This window comes from Lagopus muta, chromosome 1, assembly GCF_023343835.1.
Source record: "Lagopus muta isolate bLagMut1 chromosome 1, bLagMut1 primary, whole genome shotgun sequence".
NCBI lineage: Eukaryota > Metazoa > Chordata > Aves > Galliformes > Phasianidae > Lagopus > Lagopus muta.
The window spans coordinates 129,289,558-129,306,906 of NC_064433.1; the positions used below are offsets into that span (position 1 = coordinate 129,289,558).

The following is a 17,349-nucleotide window of genomic DNA, read 5'->3' on the forward strand; positions in this document are numbered from 1 at the left end:
ATTAAGTGTGTACTGACTCCTAATGTCAGATTTTTTTTCTTCTCAGTCTTTTAGAATGTGGAAAGCTGTCTGACTTTTTGCTGCAGGTGTAGGTTTATTTTTAAATTAATTCAGAGACAATTATCACCTTTGTAGTTTTGCGTGGATGTCCTTGTGGCTGTTGTTCGTGATGGCTTCATAACAACCTTTCTGTGTTGGATCATGACAGATCATAGCACGTTTCTGTGTTGTATTATCTCCCTTGTGAGGATAAAAAGATCAGTGTATGGACTCAGCACCTCAAACTGAGAGGTAGGAATGCTATTAAACTTAATCACTAAGATATCTGGGTGGAAAGGTGTAAAACTGGAGTACATAAGCATCTTAGAAACGCATAAGCAAGGCCTCAAGACTTCTGTCTAACCTCTTCTTTCACATGGAATGACATGGAAATCATCTGGGCTTCTGCAGATGGTTTTCATTCATAGAGCTTGGATAAATACTGTACAGCCGAAAGAAAGGAATTCAAAATAGAACAAACCCAGCTGGAATTCAGGCAGTAGTCTTGTGGGTATCTGTGGCTAGCGTAGCTAGTATAGAGCATTGAAGAAAGTCTTCATCTGATCTGCAGGGAATTGGGTTAAGCTTGTGCTGTCTTACTGTCTGGTGTTCATCTGATGAAGATGTAAGGTACAAAAATTGTCAGGAGCATAACACATTGGCGTTATAGATATCAGTAAAGATAATGGTGACAGGTTAAATATTGAGTTTAAATAAATACCACCTGAGAAAGGTCTGTTTGAGATTCTAATTCTAGCCATTGGCATCATAGAGGCCACACCTACCTTCTAGTGGGTAGGACATCTGGTGATGATCAGGTATATGTAGATATGTATAACTTTAGCCAGGCCCAGGAGGTCCATATGCAGTGGTGCAAGAGTAAGAGGGATGATACAGTAAAAGGAGAAGCTGGTCATGAAGACCCACTGAAACCCTTTATCAAGTACAGTCATTGCAGTACTTAAATTGCGCAAAAATGGAGAGCAAGGAGTCATGGGGGTATTCCAGAATGTAATACTGATAAGTATGCCTCATGTTACATGATAGTGTAGACGTTCAGATGGTGAAATGGGATTGTCCTCTAATTCTTCTGGCACCCTGGTCTGGTGGTTGGCGACCCTGCACATAGCAGGGGGGTTGAAACTAGATGATCATTGTGGTCCTTTTCAACCCAGGCCATTCTATGATTGCAGTATACAAAAAAAGTAGAAAAGATCTTGATAGGCAAAAAAAGCTGCATGTAATCAAATATCAGCATTTTTTATCTGACTTCATGGGTTGGTATAAATTTGAGTATGGGAATGTCAGTGAAGAGCAGAATGCTCCACTAGTGGGGAAATATCTCAATCACTCAAAAGCTTCAGAAGGAGCATGGGAAGACCCTGGGATGTCAGCCAATCCTTAGGATAAGGTGAAGCAGCCGCTCCTGGCACTGGGTGACTTTTGGCAAAGGTGGGAGCTGTACTCCCGAGAAGCCTAAGTAGTATCACTCCAGCATTTGCTGGAGGCAAAATGCTGTAGATCAGATCTCACTGGGAGCTTTTAGCTTTGGAGTAAGTTCCCTGTCTAGTGCTTGCAGACACAGCATGTTTCAAGTCTCCCTTGCTTCACTTGTGGCTTAGGAACTGAGGTCTCAGTGCTGATGTAGGCCAAGTGCTGCACTAAGACAGAGCTGTTGTCAACTCTGTGCTCACTTGGGACAAGGAAATGAAACCAGTCCTTCATTATGAAGGTGAGTTTTTCTTTTCTTTTTTTAATTTAACAATCTCACTGCACTAGGTTTATGATGAAGTGTATTGAGCAGTAGCAGCTAGAAATGGAAGCATCTGGCTCTGGTTGTCTTCTGCAGTTTTCACTGAGCTAAGAAGCCTAGGGATCATGGGCTATGATGGGTGAAATTCATTCTGTCAATATAAACAGGTTGCATGGAGCTGTGCTGGATGCCCCATCCCTGGAGACATTCAAGGTCAGGCTGGATGGGGCTCTGAGCAACCTGATGTAGCTGTAGGTGTTCCCGTTCTTCATAGAGGAATTGAAATAGATGGCTTTTAAGGCTCCCGTCCAATGCAAACAATTCTATAACGTACACACCCAACATATATTATGGAAATATCCTATCAGAGAAGAATAAGTAGCCACATCCTAGAAAATAAACTTTAATAGAGCGGCACTGGATTGCAGCTCTGGGTACAGCACTGGAAAAAATAACTGAAGACATGCCAGGAACATGGTGAAATGGCAACGGTCTGAAATGATGCAGAATTTCTCCACAAGCTGTTGGAATTCTTGATGATGTGGAACGGGTGGAATAATTCGATAAGGCAGTAGATGAAGTACTGAGAATGATGGGCTTTGCAACTTATTCCCACTTTCCAAAGGCTGTTACAAGAAGGCTATTTAAGGAAGCTTAGTAGAATGGAAACTCACTTAAAAAATATATATATATACCAACTGAAGGAATAATTGTTCTGTTCTCAGCAAACCCAAACCATCAGCTGTTGAAAGCAAAGGCAGAAAGTTGCTTGCTACATCAATACTGCCTCGTTTGCTAATGACTGTAGAGGATTTCAATAGTGAAAAATGTTGGGTACAACTTAGTCCAATTACAAGCAACCAGGCTTCAGGGAAATACCAAGATGGTCTGGAACTTTCCAAGCTGTAAGCTGGCAGTAACCCCTACACAAGGCATGTTTGTTTACCCAGCCTACCCTCACTCACAGCGATCCTGACAACCTTTAAGGAAGAAGCAGCAGTTTCACATTGTGCTGATGCTTCCACGTTCATTTGATGAAGGATGAAGAAATAGAAGGAAAGCAGAACTGCAGATAGGAGCGCACTGAAAAAAGTAGGCACGTATTAAATGGAGGAAGTACTTTATGTGTTCGTTGTGTTTTATAGAAAAATCAAAGGTGGGGAAATAGATACTCTTGGTTTGGCTCGGTTTCAATTAACAGCAGCGCTTCAGCTACGAAAAAAAGCCATACATGAGCACCACCTAGAGGAAATACTTTTAGACGGGTTTGTGTTGGTTCCATGAGGTTAGAACCAACACCCTTACTGCTGGGATCACCGTCCTGCCGCAGAGGCAAAGGAAAGAAACCTCGTTAGTTTTCCACCCAGACAAATGTCACCGGGGTGCCCCAGCACCGCTGTCCCCTCCGCCATTCGTAGTGCAGCTCGAACAGGGCACGGCCTCTCGTATACCAACGAAACGAGCCGCCGTTGTCGGAGCAAGACGCCGGCGGGCAGGGAGGGAGGAGGGGCCGGCCCGGGTGGGAAGGAAGGGAAGGGGCGGCAGGCTTGGGACGGGCGGCGGGAGGAGGGGCTGGGTCGCAGGAAGGGTGTTTCCCTGCGCGGCTCCCAGTCCGGTGACTCATACAGGAAACTCCCCGCCGGGCGCGGCCCAGGAGCGAGCAGCCGGCCCAGCGCCGCTCTCAGCCGAGCCGAGCCCCGGACGGGTCACCGCCGCCGGGCAGCGCCGTTCCCGGGAGCCGGCGGCGTCGAGCGGGTGAGCAGCCTCCGCGGCAGCGGTTCCCGGGAGGCGGAGCGGCCTGGCCCGGCCGGGCCCAGCGCGGCAGCGGCGGCGCTTCGGGTGCGGCCTCGCCCCCTGCCCGGTCCGGAGCGCTGCGCTCGGGGCGCGTCTCGCTGCTCCTCCCGGTGTCCGCCCCTGGGTTTTGTGTGCCGTCCGATGGGTTGGGGCTGCTGGGGCAGAGGCCGTAAGCTCCCGCTGCCACGATGGGGGCCGTGTTCCAGCGGCGTTCGGCGGGGGTCTGGGCAGAGTTCGGGCATGTGCGCGATATGTACATCAGGGAGCCCTGTGGCTGCACGGCGGGAGGAAAGCTGTCTGAGGGGGCTTCTCCTTAGTTAGAGGTTACACAGCGTTACGGTGATTGTGGGGGGCACGAAGCTTGGGCTCTAATTGCAGCTCCGATCCTTGTTGCGTTCTGCTTGCTTGTTACGATTTATATTCTGAAAACTTCCCCGTGCGTTACTGTGTGTTTTTTAGAGCGGAGGTTCTGATAATTATCATGAGATAACTTTCTGTTTTCTGGACTGTGCTTAACAATTGCGTTTCTACAAAGAGTTTTTTTATGTTCAGACTGGCTTTGTAAGCTGCGTGCGTGAAACTGGTGCTGGTCCTGACATCAGCGCTCTTCTGCTTCTTGTCCTTATCTCACTTTTCCCTGCATCCTTTCCAAAACCCTGGCTTTTTCAGCGAAAGGCTTTCTAAGCGTTCCCAAACAAGAAGTCTGTGAGGTCTGGCTGGTGTGGGCAGCAGTATTTTTGTAGCTGCCAGGACCAGGAAAGAGGAGGTGGTGCTCGGAAGCAGCCTGCAAAATGTGGGGTTCTGAACGGACACTGCTGAGGGTCACAAGGAGGAGAATGGAGCAGCGTCTGAGCTGTGCCCAGCAGGGTTACCTTAAAGCTTCTGACAGCGATCCCTGCTCATTGCAGGGGAGCTGGACTACCTTTAAAAGTCCCTTCCAATTCAACGTGACGTCCAGAGCTCACAGAATCATTTATCTACTGAGTGAATCTGAGTTACAAAAATTGTTTTTAAAAAAATCAGTGTTGTAGAATGGGGATGTTTCACAGACAGTCTGAATTTTTCATTGTTTGATTCCTCTATGCTTGTTTTACATAGAAGAAATTGTATTTCTATATTGTATGACATACACTCGGTATCTAAAGTATTCATTAATAAAATTATTGGGTTTTAAGTTAGCTTTAGGTAGAAATCTGCCCCGGGACTTGTATCTACAAACTCCCTTAACTTGCATAGACCTTAAAGTGTAATCATGTAATTAACGGATATCAGTTCCAGCTGCATCATTTATGTTAAAAGTTTGTCTCATGTGCTCCTTGGTTTTGTTTAGTGGTTTGTTTATTCTCTCGGAGAGAGAGCTGTCTTTGGAAGGTGACTGGTTCCTGAGAGTGATCGTCACAGTCTTTCCATAACCTGTTTCTCAGGATCATCAGACTTCTGTTTCTTGTTTTGCTTCTCAGAGATTTGAGATACTCAGACTGAGGTTTATTGAAAGCTTCGGAGGAGTTGTATGGGAGCTATGAAGTTACATAAAGTAGAACAAAAAGCCCACATAAAGCTCCTCAGACTCAATTTTACTCATCTGCTGGCCTGAAAGCTGCTAAGATCACTTACACTGTTATGCAAAAGAAAACAAATTTTAGTATAATTTCCGTATATATTTTATATGTGAGTCAGGACAGCTTCATTTTACTGTCATTGCTCTGCATTCTTGGGGCAAATTCTTCTTGTGGTTCCTTTGCTGTACCAAATAAAAGTAAACTTCAGTGTTGGGCAGTGCGTTATGTCATAGCAGAAGTCAGCCACATGATTGACTTGGCTTCTTTTTCAGCAATGACATTGTGGGTTTCTGAACTGTTGTTGTATGATCTTAAACAGCTGTACTTACTATGACAAGCCCCAGCTTAGTAAGCAATTACTCCTGAACCAGATTTGGTGCTTGTTTTTCTAGGAAAACTGCAGGAACTTGACACAGGCTAAGTGTGAATGGTGCACCAGTGAGGTGCTTCAGATGAATCCATGCATGTGCGTGGGATTGTGATTCCTTTAAATGCTTCTGAGTTTTGTTAGAATTTGAGAGCAGGTAGTAAATGTAACAGATTTGGAAACTTAGGATATTTAGAATATGAAAGTTGTCACAGGTGGCCTCTGATAGATCAGATAACCTCGTTCCTTTTTTTGTTGGGTTTTGAGTCACCAAGATTGGAGAAGACCTCTGCGATCATCCGGTCCAACTTCAAAATCTGGCTATGTTGTTACTTGACTGTGTAAAAAACCCACATATATTTGGCTTTTGTGTGTGTGTGTGCAACTCTGTCTTGGGAACAGAGAAGGACATTTCAGCATTGTGAAATAGGATCGTGTACCCAGAAAAACTCACTGAGACTTTAGAAATGGTATTTTAAGCTACAGATATCAGCTTAGGACACTTCTGTGCTGTACATTTGTCCCTAGAAGCTTATGTTTGTAGGAATCAGGGTACACTACTTTGCTGTGTGGTACCAATAGCTCAGAGTACAACTTGCTTGTTGTGAGTGTGCTTGCACTAATCAACATCTGTCATTGTAGTGATATAACAAACGTAAGATGCATTGGTGTGACTTGTGTTCCTTCTCTTAGAGAAATAAAGGTGAGTATGACGATCTTTGGGCCAAGCAGCTGTTCTGTGGTTCCAAGTGGAACTGCACAATTACTTCATACTCAGAGCAGCTACTTGGAGTTAGATTTTTTCCAGTTCAGTGGTGTCTCCCTCAGCGGCCTCTCATAGAAGAGGTTTCTGTAGGTCTGTAATAGAATGAGCAAACAAGTTGGTAAAGTCAAGAATTATTCATTTGGAGCACAAAATGCCTTTTCTCCTTCCCTTCCTCCACCCAAAGGTATGTTAATACTTTAGAGAAAGGGTGGACTTAGCGCTTTTTAGATGACTGTCTCTCACAAATAATTACCAGAATTGATTCTCTGTAATGCTCTTATGAATGAATGCAAGTAAAGCAGTGCTGTTGTTTTTAAGTAAAAATAGCCAGCTTTCAAAACCAGCACATTGTGTTAGCACATGCATTTCAAGAGCTGACATGCTAGGTAGGATTCCAGCTGTAGAATGGGACATGGAGCTCCCAGAAATGCTGACCTTAATGCACTACAGCTATGCAAGAGATCTGTCTCCAAGATCTTGATAAAAATGTAGTGTTGCTACACGATACTTAAACATACTTCAGTTCTGATGAGGGCATGGACACTTTATTGGCAGGAAAAAGAAATGCTATAGACCTGAGCTTGACTTCTGTTCTTCTCTCAGTACAGCCCCAATTATTTCAGGTGGGTTCCCTGACCTCTACTAATTTCAGCACACTCTCCTATTGATTTTGAGCGTTAAGTTCAGGTGAACTGTTAGGATACATTGCTCAAGATTCACATGTAGATACTTTTTGGGTGATGCCATAAGTAGAGCTTTTGATGAAGCATTTTTACTGAGACTGCATATTTTTATTTGCTGTATGAAAATGAAAGAATAAAACTCATCAGGTGATGAGCCCATTTAAAGGAAAAGGGAAACTTACAACGCTAGTAAAGACTATTAGCTTTCTTTCTGGAAAATGTCTTAGAGTACAGCCCCTGGAAAAAAAAAAAAAAAACAACAATATTTTATGTTTTGTTTTATTTCCTCTACTCTGGTGAAATAAGGTTGAAAACTTGGTTGTTTTTTGTATTAGCATCTAAGGACTCAGGCTGGCCTTTCAGACCCTGTGGCTCCCTCATCTGTATCTGGCAGACAGGTGCTCTGCCTACCAGTCACTGCATACACTCCATACACAGGTGTACCTTCCTTAGTCATTCCCAAAGCAGTGCCATGCAGTGTTGCCTCTGAGCACATCCATGTGGCACAGCAGGAACTGGTTAGCAGAGCTCCTGCAGCAGCGGAAGAATCTGAAATGGAGGCATGGAGAAAATGCACTGAGGACAGCTGCAGCAGGTGGAGCAGTGGGACAGCACAGCAAGTCAAGGAGAAGAGATTAAACAACAGGGGTGAGGTGAATTGTGTGAAGGGAAAAGAACAGAATCATAGAATATTCTGAGGTGGGAGGGACCCAGGAGGAACATAAAGACCAGTTCCTGGTTCCACACAGCACCATCCAAAATTCAAACCCGCTGTCTGAGTGCAGTGTCCAAATGCTCCTTTAACTCCAGCAGCTTGAGGCTGTGACTGCTGCCCTGAGAAAGAGAAGGGGAGTTAGTCAAGTGCTGTGTGCACTCAGAAGCCTGGTTCTAGGTGAACCATTTCCCTGATGTGACCCTTCTGGGATTTGCTGTGTTGTCGGGTGGAATTGCAACACAGTTCAGCACTGGAATTTTTAGTTTTCCCTTTTATGTTTACTGAGTCTTGTTTATTCCAAATGCAAACTGCTTTTTGAAAGCTGAGCTGTACGTCAGGTCTGTTGCATAAAGGGTTGTCAGCTGCTGCCTGCTGCCTTTGGTCCCTTACTTTAATAAGGTGGGTCAATAAATGATGAGAAAAGCATTTTTATTTGCTTCTTCAGTTTATGCTAATCTGTTGCTTAGGAACACAGAATAGCTCCACTCCTGCACAAAAATACCACGCTGCATTAATCCCCATCACAAAAAGGCAGATTCTGTCAACCCAGCACTGAAAAAGAGCATTCACACAGAGCAGATCTGGCACATTGCTTATCTCTGAAGCAGTTTGCTTATTAATTTAATAAAATTGTTTATACGTATTCAGAATATACAGTTGATCAGCTGCTGCTTTTGAGGTTTAATTCATAGAATCGTAGAACATCCTGAGTCGGAGGGAGCCTATAAGGATCAGAAGTCCAGTTTCTGGCTCCAAACAGGACCACCCAAAAATCAGACCATAAATTAACATAAAACAAAAGTGAAATTTTGGGAGATTTCTTGGAAGTTTGGGAGAAAAAAAAACCAACAAAACATTGTGATCTTTGCTGTGCTGCTCTAGGAAGGGACGATCAATTCTTTTTATCAACTCTTACCTTCAGGGGCCTTTTGTGATCAGTCTCATGACTTATCCTGAATAGGAACATTGCAAGGAGTACTGAAACAATTTATCTTCATGGAAAAATGGTTTAATTGATTTTCTGCAAGCCAGTAATGTAGAAGAATGACACAAGGGAGCAAAAGAAATGATGAAATGTTGCATTGCTACGGAGATAAAACTAAACTTCTGCTGTGTAGACCAAGCCTGTTACTGTGGGAATTTTGTCGTTTCCTATGTAGTTCACTGCTGTTGGTGCCACACACTGCAGTTTAACTGACCATTCAGTCCTCTTTTTAAGCTTATCCCTATTGGCCCGCTGAATGCTTTTGCTCCTCTTCTTTAGAGAATGTAGAATCATGGAATCACCGAGGTTGTAAATGACCTCCAAGATCATGCAATCCAACCATCCACTTATCATCACTATTTCCCACTAAACCACGTACCTCAGTACAACTCCTCCAGGGTCGGTGACTCCCCCACATCTGTGGGCAGCCTGTTCCAGTACCTGACCGTGCTCTTGGAGAAGTATTTTCTAACGTCCAACCTGAATCCTGCATTGCAATGAATTGCATTGCAATTGAATTGCAACCTGGTGCAATTCGAGGCCGTTCCTGTAGTCCTATCACTGCTACATGGGAGAAGAGGCCGATCCCCACCTTGCCACAACCTCCCTTCAGGTTGTTGTAGAGAGTGATGAGGTCTCCCCTGAGCTTCCTCTTCTCCAGCTTGAACAATCCCAGTTCCCTCAGCAGCTTTTTGTAGACTTGTGCTCCAGACCCCTCACAGCTTCATTGCCCTTCTCTGTGCATGCTCCAGGCCTCAGTGCCTTTCTTCTGGTGAGGGGCCCAAAACACAGCACTTGAGCAACAGCCCCACCATGGCTGAGCACAGGGGGATGGTTACTTCCTGCTCCTGCTGACAACACTATTTCTGATACAAGCCAAGGATGTACTTATTTTTCCCTTCCTTCACTGCCTTACTTACAGAGAATGTAGAATTTCCCTCATTTTCATCAGTGTATCCTGCCCTAAGAAGTAGGATAAATTTTGATTTGCTTATTTTTCATTTACTTATTTAAGCTTACTAAAAAAAAACAACAAAACAACACAAAAAACCCACACGTAGACGTGTGTTTAAATTCTTGAGTTGCAATGCAATTGTAATTTTCAGTACCCACGCTAGGCTTAATTTAAGATTCTTCATTTAATTTGAAATTCAAAGATGCTTTTGCAAACTTGGGAGAGAAGAGAGTGTCAGAGGAAGTGCTGTTTAAAGAGCAGACAGACTTCCTTTTTGTCTTATTTTGAGCCTGGGAACATGCACAAGCACTTGGAAATGCAATGCATCTATTTAAACACAAAATAAGAAATGCTTCCAGTGATCTGCAAAAAGACAGAGAGAAACTTCCCAGCACCTGTTTTCAGTCAAATTAAACAGTGTTCTCATCTATGAAGTCATAAAATATTCTAGAGCTTCTGTAATCCAGCAGGTTTTTTTAATATATTGTTTAAACCCAACCTTAAGGATTTTGGAATTCGAGTAAAAAATATTTCTTTCACAAATTTCAATGCTTGAGATCTTCTTGGGTCGTGTAGGACATGACCTTAGCAAAACCAATTCCCTGAACACCCCCAGACCCCTTTGCTTCTCTTTGCAGTATCCTCACACTGCCCCTGGCACGTGGGTTGGGTTCATTAGGTTTTAAGAGCTTACATAGCTGTGGGTGCAGCTGTACATTGCCTGCATCCTCTGACTGCCTGGGCTGCCTTCAGAGCTGCTGGTGCAGCTTCTCCTTTAGAGCTGCAGGGATTCGTACTGTAGTTATAGCAGCAATAGGGTATGCTTTTCCAAAAAAAATTTCATTGGTGTCACTTCTTTGTTTTTTTTTCTTAATGCATTTGTGGATTTTATAACTTTCAGGCTGTTAAAAGCATAATTCTGTGTTTTTACTGAATTTGTGCTCATTTAAACTTCAGGTATGCTTGGGAATGATGGTTTAATGAAAATACATACTTTGGGAATTTCTTTTTTAAATAGTTATTTAAGATACTGGTGTCAAAAAATGGTGATACAGGTGAATCCCTGTGGTCTGACTTGCACACTGTGTAAAACCATGAGATAAATGGCATCACCTTGAAGTAAAGGTCCAGAAGGGTTATCATGTCTACAACAGTTTCTTGTTGCAGTCCTTCCTCTCATGAAAGCCTGAGCTTGGTTGCTGTGTCTGCTTCTCTAACCCCAGTCAGTGTTCAACACAGATTCTCCCTCTGTGGCATTGCCTGTTCACTTGTCAGATCTCTTTTGTGCCATGCTATCAGCTAAACCTTTTGTTTTTCAGGGAGGTTTTCCTTCTAGAGCATGCTGTGAGCATAAGGCACAATAGATGGAGTTGAGAGCATCACCTGCTCTGTCCTGGGTAAAGATTTGGATTTGCTCTAAGGAGCTGCTGGCAGAGACCACCTGGAAATTGTCACCACGTCCAGGCCACTGCCTGCTGCTGTTCCCCTCTTCTAAGCAGGAGGGCTACTGGGTTACTGTTCTGATGGTCCTGTGCTGATAAATCCATAAAGATTTCTGGATTTTCAGGACTTTGAGTGAATGATGGAAAAGAAAACAGGTAGAGATTAGCGAGCCCAGTTGTGAGGTTGAACTTCTTGCACTGAGAATCAAAGTTTTTTTCAAGTTCAGCTGAATAGATCCTTGAGGCCATTAGAGGTTGTGTCTGTGGAAGCCTTGGTTCTGGAAGAAGAAGTGAAAGAGGAAATGCTTGGTGATTTCTGTACTTACAAGGAGGTCTCAAGAAACATACGGTTACCTAAATTTACTTACGTCTGCAGGATTTTGTGTGCTGTTTCTTGAACACGCTTAGGAACTATCTCCCAGTATCTAACATTATTTTCCTGTTATAGGTAATTATAGACTGTGAGTGAGTTGTCTTCTGATTTCTTTTTTGATAAATAATTTGACCCGTGTAACTGTCAATAGAAGATATCTTAAAAACTCAAAAGTGTTTTTTTTCTTTTTTTCCCTCATTTAAAAAAAAATAATAATCCCTTAATTCCCTTGGGTGTTGGAGATTAAAAAAAAAACAAGTTGATTCTGAGAGTGGAATAGTATTACAGCAGTCCTCTTTTTCGTAGACTCATAGAATCGTTCAGGTTGGAAAAGACCTCTAAGATCATCTAGTCCAGCCGTGTCCATGCCCCTGGTGGGAGAGCTACATCCTTGCCCCAAAAATGAGAAGAAAAAACCTTTATTTCTATAGAGGAACCAGCCCAGAAACATCATTCATCCACCCAAGAAATGGCATTTTGGGGATAGTTTTCCATTCTGAAATAGAATCATAGAAACATAAAGGTTGGAAATGATCACTGAGATCATAGTGATTCTGAAGTTACTACTCTTTCCTCTACCTTCTGCTTTCTCAGTCCTTACCTACAATGTTTTTTTAATGTTCTTCTGGTCACTCATGTAGGTGGATTGTTTGTTTGTTTGAAAGGCTTTTTCCCATAATGTGTTCCTGTTTGTATATGTTTTTTCAAACAGTCTGCACTATCATCATAGAATCATTATAGAATCATAGAATGGCCTGAGTCGAAAAAGACTTGAAAGATCATCTAGTTTCAACTGCCCTTCTGTGGGCAGGGTCATCAACCAGTGGACCAGGCTGCCCAACTATCAAGAGGCCTTCAAGAGTAAGGCTGAAAGATGCACACTGTGCATTTTCTGGTATGCTTGGAATTAATCTTTAGCAAAGACGTTATTCTGTTAAGACAGAGATGTGGAAATAGTTTATCTCTTAGGATTGACCCTCACCTCTAAATACCAGAGCAACGCTAAGCAAAGTGTTGTGTGCCATGCAGTTGCATAGCTGTTAATAATGATACAGAATTATAACATTTAAAATAGACTGGCAGATGTTTTGTTTGAATATGTTTCAATACTAAGCCAGCTCTGAAGTTAGATTAAGATGTAAATAATGCTACAGGAACTTCAGGGTCTGGTACCTTTCTTTTGTTTTTCACCTGGACAAAATGTTATGGGGATGGCACAGTAAGCTTCTCTGCACTGCAAACTGTTCTGAGCAGGTCAGGCCCATCTGGTGCTTGTCTCATCCACAAATGAAGAGAAAGAAGAATATCTTAATTTAAGTTAGTCAGTGGTGTTGCCCTAAAAAAAAAAAAAGAAAAAAACCACCCCATGATTGATAATCTGACCCTTGGATGCAGTGGGAATTTGCATGGTAAGATGATTGTTTGTGCAGGAGACAGGGATTTCTTGTCTGCTGGCTTTGCAGTCTGGAGAGAGCCTGGGAATCAGCACAGACACAGCTTTCTACTGCTTAGGAAGATGGGTGTGCTCATCAGACACTAAAACTTAGCTAACCAACATGCAGATGTGTGTGATTCTCCTGGAGGGAGGATGTAAGATAACAAATGGCTTTTAATTAAGTTGTGTATGTCCAGGAAAGCGTGTTCCTGGAATGCATTTTGACTTCAGTGCTGTAATGATGGGTTGTGATGCAAAGACAGAAGAAAAAGGAAAAAAAAGAAAAAGAAAAAGGAAAAAAAAAAAAAAAGGATTGTTTTGAAGTAATTCATATGTTTCTTCTGCTTGAGCGAATCAGTCCTGGAAAATCCTAGGTGAGTGCTCAGCTGAAAATACAGCATCAGAGGACTGTAGTAAGAAAGTAAACCTTGCTGCTTGAATAAATTTACCAGTGTAGCTATAATTATCAGTGTAACTACAGTGTTTTAATCTCTTCTCATTAAGATGAATTCATAATCAGACAGTGGTTTGTGATTTTTTTAAAGGAGGTCTTTGAAGTTTCTTGTGTTCTTTGCCAGAAGGGAATCTGTTGAAGTAGTAGTGCTGCTGCCCAGTAGTTTCACGTATAAGAACTCATACTGATCAGTCTCAAGGAGGCAAAACTGTTCAGTTTTGCGTCTTGGGAATTTTAGTTTACTTAAATGATTTTTCATTATACTTAGGGGGGGAAAAGAAAAGGAACCTTGAAGAAAATCTTTCCCACCAAGGTCTCAGGGATGGTGTGGAGAACAAGCTGAGCTCCAGCTGCCCTTCCTCTGCTGCTCTCAATGTATGCAAATGTGTCAAAGCTGGGCAGGAAGGAGTTTCTTCTTCTTCCATGTCTTGCTAGACAGCAGGATAGGAAAAGTGAAGGGCTGGTGTGCCAAAATGATGGCTTGGCCAGTCAAACACCAACTGTGTGGATGGCAATTACCAAGGGAATCTGTCAGCAACCTTAGAACAAGAGGGCTTTTGTAACAGTCTGCGCCCATTTGCTTACATTCTCCAGTTCACAAAATGCCGTTCTATCTTTGTGAAATCATGCCGAAGGGCTTGGAAAAAAGGTACTCTCCTGTGTTTCTTCTCACAGTGTAAGGGGCAGCAGGGAGTCTTTCTTTTGTAGCCTGTGCATCCATCCTGCTGAGGGGAGTTTCTTAGACTGGTGCTGTTAAAAAGACAGCAGAGTAAGTGAGAGGGAGTTTGGGTTTTGCTTATCCTTTGGTTCGTATTTTCTAACTACTTTTTTAGCATCAGCATCCTTGGCTTTTCTTCCACACTGGGGATCTGGGCTGTGTTTGAGGAGGTGGGATGAGGATCACAGCATGGCTGAGGCTGACAGAGCACTCAGGGCCCACTTGCTCCAGCCCCCAAGGAGAAGACCCCACAGCCACTGCCCCCACAGTGGCAGCCTGTGCCACTGCTCCATCACCTACACAGGAGTGCTCCTGGCGTTCAGAGGGAGCTCCTGTGTGCCAGTTTGTGCCCATGGCCTCTTGTCCTGGCACTGGGCACCACTGACAGGAAGCTGGACCTGACCTCTGTGCATCCTTTCTTCAGGTGTTTAAGGGCATCGATGAGATCTCCCTGAGCTTCCTCTTTTCCAGGTTGAAAGTCTCAGCTCTCTTTCCTCATAACAGAGGTGCTCTTGTGCCTTCAGTATTTTGGTGGGCCAATGTTGGTCTCTTTGCAATATATCTATGTCCCTCTTCCACCACGGGGTCCAGTAACATTGCTCCAGCTGTGGCCGTGGTGCTTTGGGTGTAGCCTCACTGGTGCTGGTGAGGGGAGACCTGGCCATTTCTATTCCATTAAATGACAACTCCCTTTTGTGTGAATAACTGCAGTAGTTTTCAGAGTATAAGAGGCAACCATTTTTTCACTGGGTTTTGGAGTAGGGATGGAGCAGTGTTTTGTGGCCATTTGCCTGTCCATTGTGGCAGCGTGGGGTGGCTGTGCATGCATCTGTCCCATGGGTGTGAGGCCCAGGGGAGCTGTGAGTGGGAGTTTCTTTTGGTCATGAGCCTACAGGGAGGAGAAGTTTCAAGTTGGAAGAAGCCTCTCAGTTAAACTATCCCAGGTAAAGTGTGTTGGTTTTTATTTTAGCTGAAGCTTGACCTATAGATACTCAGAACAAAAATATTAAAATAATGTTTGCTTGTGGTGCTCTAACTTCTTAGCTACTCTCTCTTGTTTTCCTCCAGGCTAAAACTGTTGACAGTTCAACTTCCTTGTGGGGCTTGTGCCCAGATATGGAATTCTTTTGGCATTTGTTTATTTCTTGAAGGGAAGATGCCATGGCTTTTGCCTGCCCTTCACTTAAGAATAACCGCATTAGCTGTGAAGGAGCTGTGCTCAGTGTGGGCAGCTCTGTCAGCAAGCACTCCTGTCAGTCCTGTCCTTCGTCATTTTTCAACAGGGATTGCAAGTTGCACAACATGTGCGCTGCTCATTTATTTATTGTAATGAAAACTAACCTGCTCGGGCTCGAAGTGAAGCTGGAGCCATGGTTTCAAGAAGCAAAATGCCTGCAGACCTGTCTGACAGTAGTTGTTAGAAATTGTTGGTGAGCTCTCTCTGTGTGTGGTTTGTTGGTTGGCCTCTGAGGGCAGGTGGCGTATCAGTTCTGAGTGTTTCCTTCCCTTTGCTTTGGTTTTTGCTTTTACTGCGTTGTCTTTGGTGGTTTCTTCATTTATTTATTTTTAACTTCAGATTGATGTTACTGTCCTCGTGGTTACATCTGAGGGCAGTCCTTTTTTCCTGTGAATTTGATGTCAGTGTTTTCTCTGTTTTTGGTGCAGCAGGGAGGAAGAGAAGTATTTCTGAAGTCAAAAAGTAAGGAGGAGGTCGTTATCCTAATATTCATTTTAAACTTGCATACTGAAACCAAGTGGGTTTTGGTTTGACTGTGTCCCCTTCCATTATGGTGTCTATCAAAGGGAAACTACCTGTTTCCCACAGTAGTAATGGTTCACTGCTCTTTGTGGTGTTTGTTTTCTGTTTATATAGTTAAATGTATATATATATAAAACAACTACAGGTACGTGTATGTATACACGCCTATATGTATATACATACATATATATGTGTGTATTTTTTTAACCACAGGTGCAAAATGACTGCTCAAGTAACACTGGAGGATGCCTTATCCAATGTGGATCTCTTGGAAGAATTACCATTGCCAGATCAGCAACCGTGTATTGAACCTCCACCATCATCTCTGCTTTACCAGGTCTGTTGTCATTTCAGAAAAAAATATTGCAGTTCTTTTGCAAGAATATGTACTCTCAAAAGGCAAACAACAACAGTAGCAAAAGTGTTCACTTTTATGATATACTTAAATTATTTTCCTTACCAAGAATTTGATTCAACATTTTGCTTTCTTTGCAGCCAAACTTCAACACTAACTTTGAGGACAGAAATGCATTTGTCACTGGCATTGCGAGATACATTGAGCAAGCTACAGTCCACTCTAGTATGGTAAGTAGGTGTCCAGGTAGATGCTTCTCTGCTACCTAGAATAAAAGGGGAATGATGTGTCATTTTGCATTTCATTGAAAGAATTGTGGTCACAGAAAAGAAGTTGTCTGTAACATTTCCAAGAGGCAGTAACACACAAGTGTGTGGCATTTCTTTTCTTGCATATTAATCAGAATTAGATTGAATGTTAAAACATGACTGTGAGTAGATAGAAAAATTTAGCTGTTGCCTAAGCTGGGCATCTGTAGCTGATCAATTCAACTGTTATGTTTCTTTAATGGTAGAAACAGCACTGATGCATTCAGTATGCCAGTTTGCACCTATGTATTACTGTAATGTTACTTCACACATATGCAGTAAGGTATATCATTTAGCTTGCAATATATGTTTGCACATACACTTTTGAATAAGAAAAATAGTTTGCTTTGGAATGATGGCAGAGAAGTGAGTTTAACTCCTTTATTTTACAATGCCTTATTATTATCAAATGTCTCTCTTGCAGAATGAAATGTTAGAAGAGGGCCAGGAATATGCTGTCATGTTATATACATGGAGGAGCTGCTCAAGAGCCATTCCCCAGGTAAAGGATCAAAATTAAACTGCCATGCAGCATGTGGACTTCCATCTTGTTTTGGTTAGAGATTTAGTAATGAGTTCTGAAATTAAGTTTGCTTTGATCCCTGAATTAGCAAGCTGTGCATGCTGTCGAATAGTGTTTTAATACTTGGGAACTGGTTGGACGTCTTGCTTTTTTCCGCCAGATATTTAAATTCAGAGCAGGTTTAACAGGTGATATAGCATGTAATAATTAGCATTTGTGTTAAACATTCTAGGTTTTTAGATGGTTCTTCTCTTCTTGTCAGAGCTATGTAGTGTTTTCTTGATCTGTGTACAAAAATTAAATCCTGTGAATACGTGTCTGGGATTGGTGATATGGTGATGGGATGGGAAGAATGTTAAGATGCAT

General features: G+C 42.8%; 1 protein-coding gene across 3 annotated transcripts in view; it reads left to right on the top strand.

Annotated features, from left to right (window-relative positions):
• Positions 1-3,382: 3,382 nt before the first annotated feature.
• CYFIP1 (cytoplasmic FMR1 interacting protein 1) overlaps positions 3,383-17,349 on the top strand; it is a 64,112-nt gene continuing 50,145 nt past the window's right edge. For all 3 annotated transcript variants that reach the window (XM_048963893.1, XM_048963878.1, XM_048963888.1), the window contains exons 1-4: positions 3,383-3,547; positions 16,011-16,134; positions 16,293-16,382; positions 16,885-16,962. In XM_048963893.1, the coding sequence (XP_048819850.1) occupies positions 16,018-16,134; positions 16,293-16,382; positions 16,885-16,962 (285 nt within the window). In that variant the 5' untranslated portion in view covers positions 3,383-3,547; positions 16,011-16,017. The remainder of the gene's footprint in view (positions 3,548-16,010; positions 16,135-16,292; positions 16,383-16,884; positions 16,963-17,349) is intronic.